Below are 14,419 nucleotides of genomic sequence, written 5' to 3'. Positions count from 1 at the left end.
TATTTCCTATTGCCATAAGGCAGACATAGGCTTATTTCTGTGGGGATGGGAAGCAGTGTCTTATCTAAAAATTACTTAGATTTTTCTTTTCTAGCATGTCTTTTTCATGCTAATTATGCCATCTTTCTTGCATTGGTAGAAATAAATATCTAAATAGTTTTACAACATTAATACTTACTGAATTCTTTCCGTTGCCCTGCCCTTTGTAACTGCCAAACTCCATCCTTCTTTCCAGCCTATTCAGTTCCGGGCTTATTCTAGCAGTGCTTCCTATTACCCAGTTAAAGCAAGTGGTATGGCCCATACTAGTTATCTTCTCTTTTTAAACTCCATATTGACTAGATCCATTCTCATTTGGGGCCCTCTGAAGCTCTGTACACGCAATTTTCCCTAGGCCAGGAATTCAGCTATGTCCATCCATCCCTCCCAGTTTGACCCCAGTGTCAGATTTGATACTCTTCATTTTTGATACTCTCGCATCTAGTATGCAATCTTCTTGATCTTCCTGCCCCACAGTACACCTGGGAGCAGAACTTCCATGTAAGAAAAAGAAAGCTTGTCTTTGTTAAGTAGAGAGCACATTTGTGCTCTTCTAAGTGTCTTCCTATGTCCATGCTCAGTTCCAAATCATACCTGGGAACAAAAACTCAGTGTCACCTGTTACATTGCCTAAAAACACTGCTGAGGGTACATAAAGCTCTGTTGAAGTTTCTTACTGGCCTTCTTGGTCCCCCTCTTGCTATATTCTGTTTTGCTCTTGGAAGATTTCCTCTCTGTCTTTATTGTCCAAGTGAGCTTTTCATTGTCTCTTTCTCTCTCTTGACTTCTTTCACTCTTTGTCTGTCCTTTCCCCATTTTAATTTTTGTTCACACATCACACACTCCCCCACCGCTCCCCAGTTCAAGCACTTTTCTCTGCTGGTTTTGGTATTTGTTATTGTTAGAAGTCTGTCAGAAACTGTTCATCTGGCCTCCTCAGTGGAGCTTGTCTCTGGTGAGCAGCCAGACAAATACAGGCAACACAGGGGCAAGTACCGTAGGGAGGAGTGGAGGAAAACTGGTTCAGTGTCTCTAAGATAAGCTGTGCCCAGCTGAACTTTTGTAGCATCCTGACACTGTGCCAAGACCTGAAAAATGACGGACAGGCAGAGGGAAAAGTGCTTGTCTACTCCAAGCTCTGCCTTCTTTCATAGTAACCTTGGCTTGATGGGAAGTGGCAGCTTGCTCTGCCCCCTGAGGTGTTACCTCTGCAACCCTCTGTTCTTGCATCGCATCTTGTGAATCGGTGAGAGCTAAATCTATGTTTTCTTGGAAAGCACTGGGGTCTGAGGGATAATCAAGTCATACTACCCCCAGTGACAGTGCCTGTGGCTTAACTGATGTTGGTGGTTCGTGTGAGGTTTTTCTGCAGGCACACAGTGAAGGTGTTTCAGGAGAAGCTACTCTTGTTTGTGCTTTCTCTGGGATGGTCACAAGATGTTAACGTTCACTAAAGCAAAGCTTGATGGTGGGCTTGTTTCAGCTTGTGAATTTGTTATGATTGTCTCCAGTGAACACGGTGGTCATCTGCAGAGATTGTAGGACCACAGCAAGTGGACATGATGCCATGATCCAAGAAGGGAATGTCAGATACAGGAAAACTGAAAAATCTCACGGTCTGAAAAAAGGGGTCCTTCAGAAACGAATGAGAGATGGATTCTGCCTGTGTGTGGAAAGACAGCAGAAAGCTCACTGTAACTGCTGGAATAAAAGGAAATGGCTTTTGACTATTTAAATCTCCAGGGTTTTTTTTTTCTCTTTCCTCCTAACTTGACCTTTGATGTACTATTTATAGAGTCACTGGACTGAGGCAATGCCGGGAAAAGCTCCATGTCATGGGAACAATTCTTGTTGCCATTTGTGGGCTAAAGTTCTGAGGGTAGTGAGTATTTTAGTGAGTATTTTCGGCAATTTTGGAAAGGGACGAAGGTGTTCATTAATGTAAGCAGCTACCTGCCTGGATGCAGAGGCAAGGGTCATGGTTTAGGTGGAAGCATCTGTGTGACAGCTGCAGTCCCTTCATATGGAGATTATTCTTGAGCTACATGGAGGCCAGTTAGTGTTTATTGTAGTCATTACAGCCTTATTGGCTGAAATGGCAAATGTAAAATATAAGTGACTGTGAATTTTAGGTCATAGTTGTTTGGGTTTTTTTTTTAATTTTTTGCAATTATCTTTTCATTAGGATGGTGGAGGAGATATGAGTCATGTTTAATCATTGCAAATCAGCTTTGCTTATGGTATGCTGTATGATTTCATTTTGCTGCTTTTCTTCGGGAGGTAGAAATACCCAGGGGCAGAATAAGAGTTTCAAATCATGATCCTTTCTCTCTATCTGCCATCCCTTGTGTAAATACCAGCATGAGGTTATAGGTTTATGTAGTCTTTTCTTCATTTGACAACACAAAAATAATCACTGCAGAGAGCTTTCCTCCCAAGTTGCTCTGGATTCCATTGTAGTTCTGTCTGATCCACAGGGACCTGTCCACACATTTTAATTTAGATATTTCAATTTAGATCTCTGGAGGACACCTCCTCAAACCCTGTCCCCCACCACACATGCAGCCCTGCTCACAGTCACCTTGAGCACGTTACTCTGCACTTCTGAATTTCTCCAAGGAGAGAGGCTCCAGAAATACACTTGGTAACCTGCTCCCATGCTCGGTCATGCTTATGGTAAAAAGTGTTCCCCTGTGTTCAGGAGGAGTCTCCTGTGTTTCAGTTTGTGCCCATTGCTTCTGGGCCTGTTATGGGGCACCACTGAGAAGAGTCTGTCTCTGTTCTCTTTGCTTCCTCCCTTCAAGAATTTGTGCGCATTCATGAGATCCCTGGAAGCCTTCCCTTTTCCAGACTATACAGTCCCAGCTCCCCCAGCCTCTTAGGAGACGTGTTCCAGTCCCTTAATTATCTTTGTGGCCCTTTGCTAGGTTCTCCAGTGTGTCCATGTCTCTCTTCTGTTGGGTAGCCTGGAACTGGACACAGAAGACTCCCAAGTGTGGCCTCACCAGTGCTAAATAGAGGGGAAGGATCACCTCCCTCAACCTGTTGGCAACAGGTATACCCTGAGGTCCACTCCTAGGTGCTGACCTCCATCTAGACTTCATCCCACTGGTCACCATGCTCTGGGCTCAGTTGTTCAGGCAGTTTTCGATTAACCTCACCATTGATCCTTCATCCCATTGTCTATGAGGATATTATGGGAGACAGTGTTGAAAGCCATACTGAAGTCAAGGTTATCAGTATCCACTGCTCTCCCCTTACCTACCAAGCCAGTAATGTCATTGTAGAAGGTTCATAGAATCATAGAATCCTAGAATGCCTTGGGTTGGAAGGGACCTCAAAGATCATCTAGTTCCAACCCCCCTGCCATGGGTAGGGACACCCTCCAGGCTGCCCAAAGCCCCACCCAACCTGGCCTTGAATGCTGACAGGGATGGGGCTTCCACAACCTCTCTGGGCATTCTGTTTCAGTGCCTCACCACCCTCATAGTAAAGAATTTCATCTTAACGTCTAATCTAAATCTACCCTGGTTGGTTAAGCCTAAATTGCCCTTTGAGAATCCATGCTGGCTCCTCACATTTACCTTCTTGTCCTTCCTGTGCTTGAAAAAGGTGTCCAGGATTAGTTGTTGCATCATCTTCCCAAGGATCAAGGCAAGGCTGAGCTGCCTGCTTTTCCCTGTGTCCTTCTTGTTCTTCTTAAAGATAGGAGTGACATTTGCTTTCCTCTGGTCCTTGGGCTCCTCTCACAGTCACCAAAGCCATTTTATTAATATTATCAAGAGTTAAAATTACATCAGCCAGATCCCTCTTGGGTGCATGCCCACCAGGGTCCATGGAATGATGTAGGTTGAATTTGCCTAAATATTCTTTCACCTGATCTTCTGCTATGTTGTAAAAATGATACCTCTTAATGGAGACTTTAAGTGACTGTATGTAGCCTTCTTTCATCTGTTTCTTTTGGTCCATAATAGCCAAAATGGCAGAAATTCTATCTTGTCTCCAAAACAGGAGTATGTGAGGACAGAGAAATATTACTGAAATTTGTTTTGTTGGTTAAAAGGCTGCAGTGGAATTTTATTTGTCCAGTTTACTCAGCTGTAATGGAACAGCATACGTGACTGCTTCACACTCATGTTAAATACAGGACAAGGGACTGTTGGACCTGAAGACCTTGGGCAGGGAAGGTATGTTTACATTGTCTGCTACTTTGCTCTCAATGCCAACTGTATCACAGAATCACTTCAGAAACAGGACAGGTCACTTCTTAAATGTGGTTAGTCTGTTTTGGTTTTTTTTTCTGTCTGCTGCTTTTATTGGAAGTCTTTCTCAGAAGCCTGCTGATTTAGTTGATGTAACCATTCTTATTTAAAGCTGCAATTCATAGTAAGGTAACCTGTTTTCATGTTGACGTTGCTCTTCATCATAAATAAACAATTCTTCATTCCACTGACTTTTAAGGTTCTAGGATTACATTCAGAAATAGATGCTGCCTCAGTGAATAAGAGAGAACAGGTAGCAGGAAACCACCTAAGTGTGACAGCACAGAAAGGATAGCACACTGAGCAGTGCTAGACAGGACAGCAGTAACCTGCCTTTGCATATGGTGCAGGCATGTAATGGTAGGCATGGTGCATGGATGAAGAAATTGGTTTTCATTAGGCAGATATGACCGAATAGCTGTAAGCATTTGATCATTACTAGTGTTTGTTACATATAGCTTTTCCAAAGTATTGTCTCTTTATTATTGTACTATACCAGTAGTACGAGTAGATAACGTTGTTATCCATTAGCAGACACCATGTCCCTGTACAATGGTTTGTATTCTTTCTGCATTGGGTGGGGGGGTGAGCGGGTGGTTGGCTTTTATAAGCGGCCACTGAATGGTTCTGGTCAGTTGGAGTGACTGTCCACAGCATTAATGAAATCTGGCATGGCCTTTTAAGCAGTAGATTTGCTCTGCCTTATATAAACTGGCTTTCTTTATGGAGGTAGTAGTGCTACTGGCGTGTTCATGCCATTACGTAAAACTTACAACACTGCACTTTTGGTTAATACCTTTGTCTAAGTCATCACCAGTGTGGCATCCCTGCAGACCTCATCCCTACATCCCCAGGCTCAACTGGGCTAGTTGCTGGTAGACTTCAAAGCATCATGTTGAAATAAATGTTTCATTATTTTAATACAACCATGTTTACTGTGAAATAAATGTTATTTACTAAATACCAGACAAATTCTTCCTCATTCACAGCTTTGTCTAGCTTTCCATATGACTTGCAATTGGTCTAGAGATTAATCTACTTGCATTCTTTAAGCACTACCCTTGTAGAGTAAATATCTGCCGCAGGGGCAAAGTCTGTATCCTCTACAGATTTCCTTTTAGCATCACACAGACTGCAGGCATTATCATTAGCTGTTCATTTTCCTTACCGTGACTAGCAGCAAGGTCATTCATGTCATTTTGAGTGTAGGTGCATCTTCCAGGAAATGTGAAAATCATATTCTACATCTGTGGTTGTAGAGCTTTAAACCGAATGAAAGGGATATAATTCATAAAGTGGACAAAATCTTACTTACTTTTTTTGTGCATAGGAACACAGGCATAGACCTTCCCATGTGAGAATAATTTGATTTTATGCTGGATAATGCCAGAAGAAAAAGGCAGTTGCTCTTTTCTTACCATCATCCATCATGTGCAAAATCACATTCTCCCCAGCTTCCCTTCCCCAGCAGTGTATCACATACCAAATGTTGTAATTTTCTGAATGCTGGGAAGTACTGGTGTTCTGCTATCCAATACCTATCATTCAGTTATCGAAATCCCTTTTGTGGTCTGAGCTGCCACTCTCATCACAGTGCATGTGGAGGTTCGTCTGCAGCCAAGAAGACTTCTGACAGAGATTATGAGTTAAATAAGTGATTCAATGATACGTAGTAATGCTCAATAAATTGATATAGATGTAGTTTAAGAGACAATTAATATAGATTTAATGTAAGGAGAATTTGCTTGTTTTGAGAATAGACAGTATTTGCGTGGTTTGGATTTTAGTAGAATATGAGTGTAACCATGTGAGCTGTTTTGTTAGAGCAGCTGCGAAATTTAACTGTAACGGTAGAATTCCTGAGGAGGAAGGAGCACCAGAGATAATGTGTGATGAACAAGTCTCAACCTCCCATCCCTGTACTCCTGTGCTCCTCAGGGGGAGTAGGTAAGAATTCGTGAGTAAAGTTAAGCCTGGAGAGAAGGAAGGGATGTTTTAAGATTTGTTTTTTTTTCTCATTGCTCTAATGTTCTACTTGGTATTAAATGGGATGCATTTTTCCTAACTTGATTCTGTTCTGCCTGCAATGGTAACTGGTGTATGATCTCTCTCTGTCCTTATCTCAACGTATGGGCTATATGTTATCTTCCCTGTCTAGTTGAGGAGGGGAGTGACAGAGTAGCTTTGGTGGGCACCTGGCCTCTAGCATGTGTCAACCCACCACAGTCCTTTTCCAAAACAGGACAGGCTGGACTGTGGCAGCAACCGTTTCAGCTTTGTTCAGGTTAGCATACCCAGAGTCCCACAGTATGCATCAAAAATTCTACAATGGTGTTTGAAAACCCAAAGCAAAGGGAATTGAACACGTAGAAGTAGGTGGATAGATATGCAAGCTACTTTGTTCTTTTACAGTTCATTGGTTAAGAAAGATGCATTGATGTCCACTCAGCATCTATGTGGGTTAGAAACATTTCAAAATAATTGTTATTGAACATGGAAGCCTGTAACTACAGTCATAACCAGATGGAGTATTTCTGCAGCTTCTGGTGTGGTATTGCATTTTTGAACATTGTATACAATGTTTTTCTCTTACACATTTTTTTTTTTACATAAATTTTTGCTATCCACAACCCTTTGGATTGTTCTGCTTATGGTAGTCACTGGGATGGTTCTTTTAAGCGTGTTCCTTGTGTCAAAGTTTCCTATTTCCTGTAAATGCTCTTTATTGTGAAGTTTACTAACAAAATGTCAGTCCACAAATGCATTTTCACCTGAGCTTGTTAGTCCATAAAACCTGAAAGAGCCGTATCCATTTATGTAGAAATTCAGCTTTAGAAAACTTACATGAACATTGTAAAAGCTTTATCCTAGCAGTTCATTGTAAGAGCCAAGAACCTTCTCTTAGGTAATTTGGAATAGTAGCTTTGCCAGACGTAAAATGCACCATTAACTGCCATGTTGTTAGTAAGCTGAGGGTTTGGGTTTTTTTCATTTTCTTTCCCTGTAGGAAGAATTTCCATCCTTCTTTCATCTTTTCGCATAGGCATGTTCCTGTGTGCTTGCAGATTAAATTTGGTTAAATTAAAAGGCTTTTATGTGTTATTGGGAAGTTTCAAGACCTACAGGACGTCAATAGGACCACCAGTTTGAGTGCCTGCTCCTAATTTTGGTGCAAAAATCAGCTATGGTAGCTTATATTATTTTAAATAATGAAAGCATTAAAAAAAATCTGGGGTTTGTGGCTGTGTTGGGTGAGGAGAAGGAGATGTGGATAATACCTGTTACGGCTATTTCCAGACAGATCACATGACTGTACTGTTGGGCTTCTGTAATGCTAAAGCTCTTTGAGTGAGTAATGAGAAGACAATTATTTCAGATGGCTAAAGCTGTCTCCAGACTGGTTCTTTTTCATCTAGCAGTGAGCCAATTTAAGGACCTATTCTACAGAATAAAATAAACTGTTTTGAAATTGCAGCTTTAACAATCTGTACTCTGTAAAGCAACAAAACCAGTAGCAGCCACGCTGTGTAATAACTTTTCCCTACAGCAGCAGCACAAGTTAAATGTAAATAAGTTTGCGCTGTTTCTGGAATCTGAATTAATGAGTTTCCTGCTTTTGCCTCTCTCATTTTCCTCCTCCTAGCGTGTCCCCTGGGTTTCTTTAAAGTGTCTGTGGGAGATGAACCCTGCCACCTGTGCCCTGCCCACAGCCATGCTCCACTGCCAGGTTCCAGGGAATGTGTGTGTCAGAACCGCTATTATCGATCTGCTTCGGACAACTCTGATGCTCCGTGCACTGGTAAGTGATTGCAATGGCTTGTTTGAGAGCAAGAAAGGCAGTTAATGAGAAGGTGCCTGAATGATTCAGGCCGAGTTGCAGTTCACCTCTTCTCATGACCCCTGAAATAACCCAAAACTTCCCTTTGCTCCTCCAGTTGACTGCAGGGTGTATCCAAAGCGCTTAATGTAGATGAGAAAGCAGAAGTGTTCCCACATGCTTTTTACAATGTTGATACACTGGTGAAACTGTGTTTTGAGAATACTGGAGTGTTGCAATACTAGATGCTCAGAAGTGAAAACCTGCCAAATTTTAGATGACTCATGCAACTCTGAATGTATGTGTAAGGTGCAACTTTTAATGAAATGACAATATACTAATTTCTCATGAAATGCTTAACTCATTTCATACACAGGGTAAACCTTGTTTATTGAAGGAGTTAAGCAATATTTTCTTCCCTTTATCACTGAAAAAGTGAAGACCCTATTTACTACACAGAATTCAAATTCTGCAAATTTTATTTATAGGAAAAGAATTTTTTCATTGGCTTCTTTGTGGGTCTCATCAGTTATGACTTTTCATAATCATTGGTTATGAATATTAATATGTCAAGAAATAATAATTTTACACAGAAAATTAAATCGTTATTAGCACTCGAAATATAGTTTAAATAATACATCAAACTTGAACTTTCTGGAAGGGACGGGAAGAAATCAATTTCCTAAAGCATCTTGCAAACACTATGGCTCTGAAGTTAAACACTCAGAAATTAGGAAATGTGATTTTGCTTTTTTCTGTAACCCTTTGCTTCCTATACTGCACAGAATCCACTTTCAGCAGCATCAAGAAATCTTAGCTTCACAGGGATTATTTTTTCTAAGCAGTTTGCATTGACTGTCATAAAAACTAGTATGATCATGCAATTAAATACTCTACCACAAGGCAAATGTTGAGTGGCCCAGAAGATCATAAAAGAAAATTTAATTTTGACATTTCCTGGTGTACACATGCTTCATCTTCTCAGTAATACATTTTGTAAGCTATCTTCTGTGTGCAATTTTCCAGCATAATGTATTTTTTAACAATACTTGAAACGTTGAGTCCTTGGGGAAATGTAGCTATTGGAAATACTGAAATGCTCCTGCAATGAGCTGGATTGCAACTGGAGACATCTCCCACAAAAATCTTGTACACCTGTACTAATAGAGGATGTAATCCTTTATATTGAGCAGCATTAGACGGGGAAAAGGCTTTGCACATAGCTTTCATCTATATTTCTTGACAATAGAGGAATGGTGAGAATGAGGATTCTTGGATTTCATTATAGGTTTCAGAGGAAAATGTTCTGTAAAGCATGTTTCTCTTGCCCCTCCCTGCCACAGAGCTGAGCCTCTCTGCCTGTGTTCTTGCAGCCCAGCATTGTGTCTATGTGCAGGTTTAGCAGCAAAACACTGCTGCTTATTGTTACCCCTCTGAGCTTTTCATTTTCTAGGTCCAGTGTCTTGTTCCATTCTCATCTCCATGCCATCTTCTCACCCTCTACATATTTCTCCTTCTCTTCACTGTCTCTGTGTCAGCAGGGAAACTGTTGAATACATAGAATGGGTAGGTTTTCAGCTGTTAGGGTTAACTCCCAATGCCATTCAGGAATCTGAGTGGCACCAGGAATAATCAAAGGGAAGCTGGTGTTTGCTTCCTGCAATAGATGGAAAAGGCTAACTGAAGTCTGAGAGTTCATAGATATTATGTGCCGAAGGAGAGAATTAGAGGTCTCAGTAGGGACATATGTTTACTAAGCTTGTGCATGCAAAATTTAAAATTCCAAAGGCTTGGAATATCCCTAAATATTGACTGTTCTTTTATGGAAAAGTAAAAGTTATACCCTTGAAACAAAGACCCCCTTTAAAAAGTGTTGTTTCTCAAAAATGTGATAGCACAGTTGCTCACCTGTGTGTGTAAGTGTATGACTGATGTAGCAAAGAATGTGTTCCTCTGAGCCCTGTTCAGAGAAACAGCTAGAGAAGAGTAAGAATGAGAAGTGCAACTTGTTTTTCTGTTCTCTTCCCCCCCTGCTTTGTCTTCCCCTCTCCCCCACCTCTCCCATTCCTTCATGGGATTTTGATTTTCATTCTGTCTTCTAGGCATCCCCTCTGCTCCCCGTGACCTTAGCTATGAAATTGTTGGCTCCAACGTGCTCCTGACCTGGCGCCTCCCCAAGGACCTAGGTGGCCGCAAGGACGTGTTCTTCAATGTCATCTGCAAAGTGTGCCCAGCAGGGTCCTCGGGACCATGCGTGCGCTGCGGGGACAGCGTACAATTTGAACCACGCCAGGTGGGCCTGACAGAAAGTCGCGTGCAAGTCTCCAACCTCCTGGCCCGTGTGCAGTACACCTTTGAGATCCAGGCTGTCAACTTGGTGACTGAATTGAGTTCAGAAGCGCCCCACTATGCCACCATCAACGTTAGCACCAGCCAGTCAGGTGAGGAGACCCCTGCATCTGAGTCCTAAAATTTCCACTTTTGTTTCTCATTTGATTGTCTTTTATATTTTGAGCTCTGGAGGTTTGTCATCTTACTTGTGTTGTGCATTTTTTTACCTTGCCCTGCTAGTTCCATGATTTCACTTGTACCCTTTTCATTTCTGCTTCCTCTGAATAGGCTTTTCTTTCTTCTCTTGGCAAAAAAACCCAAACAGTTTAGCAGCTGATGTTGATGTATATGGAGAAGAATTTTGGGGGGAGAAGTTGCCCTGTAGTTTTGTGGGTCAGACAAAACACGTTGATTCATTGCAAAAGGCGGAAGACATAATTAGGGTTTAATGGGACTTTTGTGAACATCCACTTGCCACAGCAGCTTAAAATTTCTTCATTTCCTCTTCACCTCCTATATCTCCTGTCTTCTCTATCTCTTCTCCATTTCGTCTTCTTCAATCAGTATTTCTAGAATTTTTCACCTGTTCACTTTTCTTTTTGACTATGTTTATAGAGACTCTGTTTTCCCTTCCTTTCTTATTCCTATACAACACCTTTCATTGTCCTCATTTCATCATTTCATGATAGAATGGTTTCATGTAGAAGGGACCTCAAAGATTATCTAGCACCAGCCCCTCTGCCGTGGATTAGGACACCTTCCACTAGACCAGGTTGTCTATTATTCATCCAGCCTGACCTTGAACACTCTCAGGGAAGGGGTTGCCACAACTTCTCTGGGCAACCTGACTCAGTGTCACCACACTCAGAGTAAAGAATGTTTTCCTTACATCCAATGTAAATCTACTCTTTTCAATCTGAAAACACCTCTTGTCCTTTCACTGCATGTCTTTCTAAACAGTCCCTCTCCAGCATTCTTGTAGGCCCCCTTCAAGTAATGGAAGCCTATAATGTCTTCCCAGAACCTTCTACAGGCTGAACAAGCCAAAGTCTCTCAGCCAGTTGTCATAGGAAAGGTGCTTCAGCCCTCTGATCATCTTTGTGGCCTTCCTCTGGACTTGCTCCAACAGGTCCATATCCTTCTTATGATGGAGGCCCCAGAGTTGGATGCAGTTCTCCAGGTGGGGTCTCATAAGAGCAGAGTAAAGGGGTAGAATCACCTCCCTTGATCTGCTGGACATGCTGTTTTTGGTGCAGCTCAGGATAAAGTTGGCTTTCTGGGCTGCAAGCACACTGCCAGCTCACACTGAGCTTCTCATCCAAGTCCTTCTCCTCAGGGCTGCTCTCTATCTATTATATATATGTATATATACATATATATATAAAAATATATTTTATATTTGAGCTTGGGGTTGTGCTGACCCATGTGCAGGACCTTGTGCTTGGCCTCGTTGAAGTACATGGGGTTCACATGGGTCCATCTCTCAAGCTTGTCAGGGTCCCTCCAGTGTGTCAAACGCACCACATAACTTGGTGTCAACAAACGTGCTGAGGGTGCATTCAATTCCACTGTTCATGTTGCTGTCATAGACATTAAACAGCCCCAGACCAAGTACCAGTCCCTGAGGAACACTGTTCATTACTGGTCTCCACTTGGACATCAAGCTGTTGACAGCAACTCTTTGCATGTGACCATCCAGCCAATTCCTTATCCACTTAGTGGTCCTTCCATTGAATCCATGTCTCTCCAATGTAGAGGCAAGGATATCGTGCAGGACAGTGTCAAATGCTTTGCACAAGTACAGGTAGGTGATGTCAGTCACTCTTTCCTCGTCCATCAACATTGTAACCCTGTCAAAGAAGGCCATAAAACTTCTCAGGCATGATTTGTCCCTAGTGAAGATATGTTGGCTGTCACCAATCACTTCCTTACTTTCTATGTGCCTGAGCATAGCTTCCAGGAGGATCTGCTCCATGATCTTGCCAGGTACAAAGGTGAGACTGACTGACATGTAGTTCCCCGAATCTTCCTTTTTCCCCCCCATTTTTAAAAATGGGAGTTTTGTTTCCTCTTTTCCAGTCATCAGGAACTTCATCAGTTCACTGTCACTTCCTAAATATGTGGCTTAGAAAATCCATCTGTCAGTTCCCTTAGGAATTGAGGGGTACCTGCAGACGCATCTCATTAGGTCCTTGGACTTAGGTACTTTCAGGTTCCTTAGATGTGCTCACAGCCAATCTTCTCCTGTAACGTGTGGTTAAACATTCTCCCAGTTCCTGCCTTTGCCTTCTGAGACTTGGGTGGAGTGGCTAGAGTACTTGCTGTTCAAGACTGAAGCAAAAAAGTCGTGGAGTAACTCAACCTCCTCAGTATCCTGGGTAACCATATCTCCCATTTCCTTCTGGAGAGAGTTCACATTTTCCCTAGTCTTCCTTTTATCACTGATCTACCTACAGCAGCTTTTCTTTCTTGGCTGCCCTTGACGTCCCTGACCAGATTTAATTCTATCAGGGTTTTAGCTCTCTTAACCTGATCCCTAACTGCTCCAACAATTTCTATTCTTCCCAGGATACCTGTCTTTGTTTCCAGCTTTCTTTTTGTGTTTGAGTTTGTCCAGAAGCTCCTTCTTCATATATGCAGAGCTCCTGGGGTTTTTGCCTGACCTCCCCTTGGTGTATTGTTCCTCCAGCACATATCAGGGTGCCTGAAGTACACCATGGTGACCAGGGGTTGTGAACATGAGGCAGCTTCTATTCATCTCTGAAGGCCTCACCAATAAGATCATAGCCCTGCAGACATACACCCGTCTTCAGCTCCTCTTGTTTATTTCCCATGCTGCATCCACTTAGAGACATTTAAGTTGGGCCCCTGATGAGTCTGACCAACTTGCTCAAGTGGCTGGAAGTCCTTTGTGCTGCACTTCAGGTATTCTCCTGCTGACCTGTGATCCCTCTCCAGGCCCTGCATCTGTTGTTGGCACTAACATCAAGATGGTCTGAGCAGAATTGATTGAGGTTTCCCTTCCCCCAGCAACTCCAGTTTAAAGCTTGGAAAGTTTAGGTTCATACTCTAATGCACTTCCACAAGTGCTATTGAGTGGTTCATGATATAATCCATCCACATTTGCCTTTCTGCATATCAAAGTCAGACAGGTGGATGTCATGCAGAAGGCTTATGTATCTGGAGGAAAATGGAGAACAGCACCAAGCAAATTACGATTTTCTGTGAGTATCATAAAGGACTGGAGCTGGAGAGAGCCACAGGCACACAGTTGTGCTAAATGTCAACAAGAAGAGTCTGGGCATATGTCATTCTTCACAAGCACGTATAAGCTGGTATGGAAAGGAATTGTACACAGCTTGTTTAAGAGGATATAATGAGAAGCAAAGTGATAAGGAGGAGAAAGAGAGGGGAACAATTTGCACTGAGTGAGAGAAAAATCTCTGTAAACATTTAGAGATGTGTAAACTGAAACAAATCCCTAATGACTTTACACAGCGTAGCTGTGGAAACCCCTGCAAAACTAGGCTTTGCTTCAAAACCAGATGCAGCATCATGATCTTGGTTAAATCACATCTTTTCATTTCTGCTTCTGTGCTATGGAAAGGAAAGGAATATATTTAGACCCAAGCAATTTCCTACTGTTAGCAGATGCCAGGGGTTTGACAACATCTGTTTCTTCCCTTTAGAATGTTACTTGACAGGCATCGAGTAGCAGAACATGTATAGGACACCCAGTCCCCTTATGAGGCTGGCTACAAGTGGGTGATCAGTTTTTGTTTACAGTAAAAGATACATTTGGGTAATTCATATGGTAATTCCAGGCAGTTCCTTTGGCTTCTGCTGGAAACAGGTGGGTGTTCTATTAAATTCCTGAAGAATTCCCTTTGTGCTTTCCATCTTAGCTTCCCTCATCTATGTCTGAGGTAGTGTGATTACATATCTGCTTCCTTCTCCTGCCTGGAATCAC

At 42.2% G+C, this 14,419-nt stretch overlaps 1 protein-coding gene across 1 annotated transcript in view; it reads left to right on the top strand.

Moving 5' to 3' along the window:
• Positions 1–14,419, top strand: part of LOC311196175 (ephrin type-B receptor 5) — a gene marked incomplete at both ends in the record, with an annotated part of 52,125 nt that overhangs the window by 21,589 nt on the left and 16,117 nt on the right. Inside the window, 2 exons of the mRNA XM_084269684.1 lie at positions 7,945–8,100; positions 10,221–10,559. Coding sequence (XP_084125810.1) covers positions 7,945–8,100; positions 10,221–10,559 — 495 coding nt within the window. The remainder of the gene's footprint in view (positions 1–7,944; positions 8,101–10,220; positions 10,560–14,419) is intronic.

Source organism: Gallinula chloropus, assembly GCF_964237585.1.
Source record: "Gallinula chloropus genome assembly, chromosome: 1".
Lineage (NCBI taxonomy): Eukaryota > Metazoa > Chordata > Aves > Gruiformes > Rallidae > Gallinula > Gallinula chloropus.
This window is presented reverse-complemented; position numbering and strand designations above follow the sequence as displayed.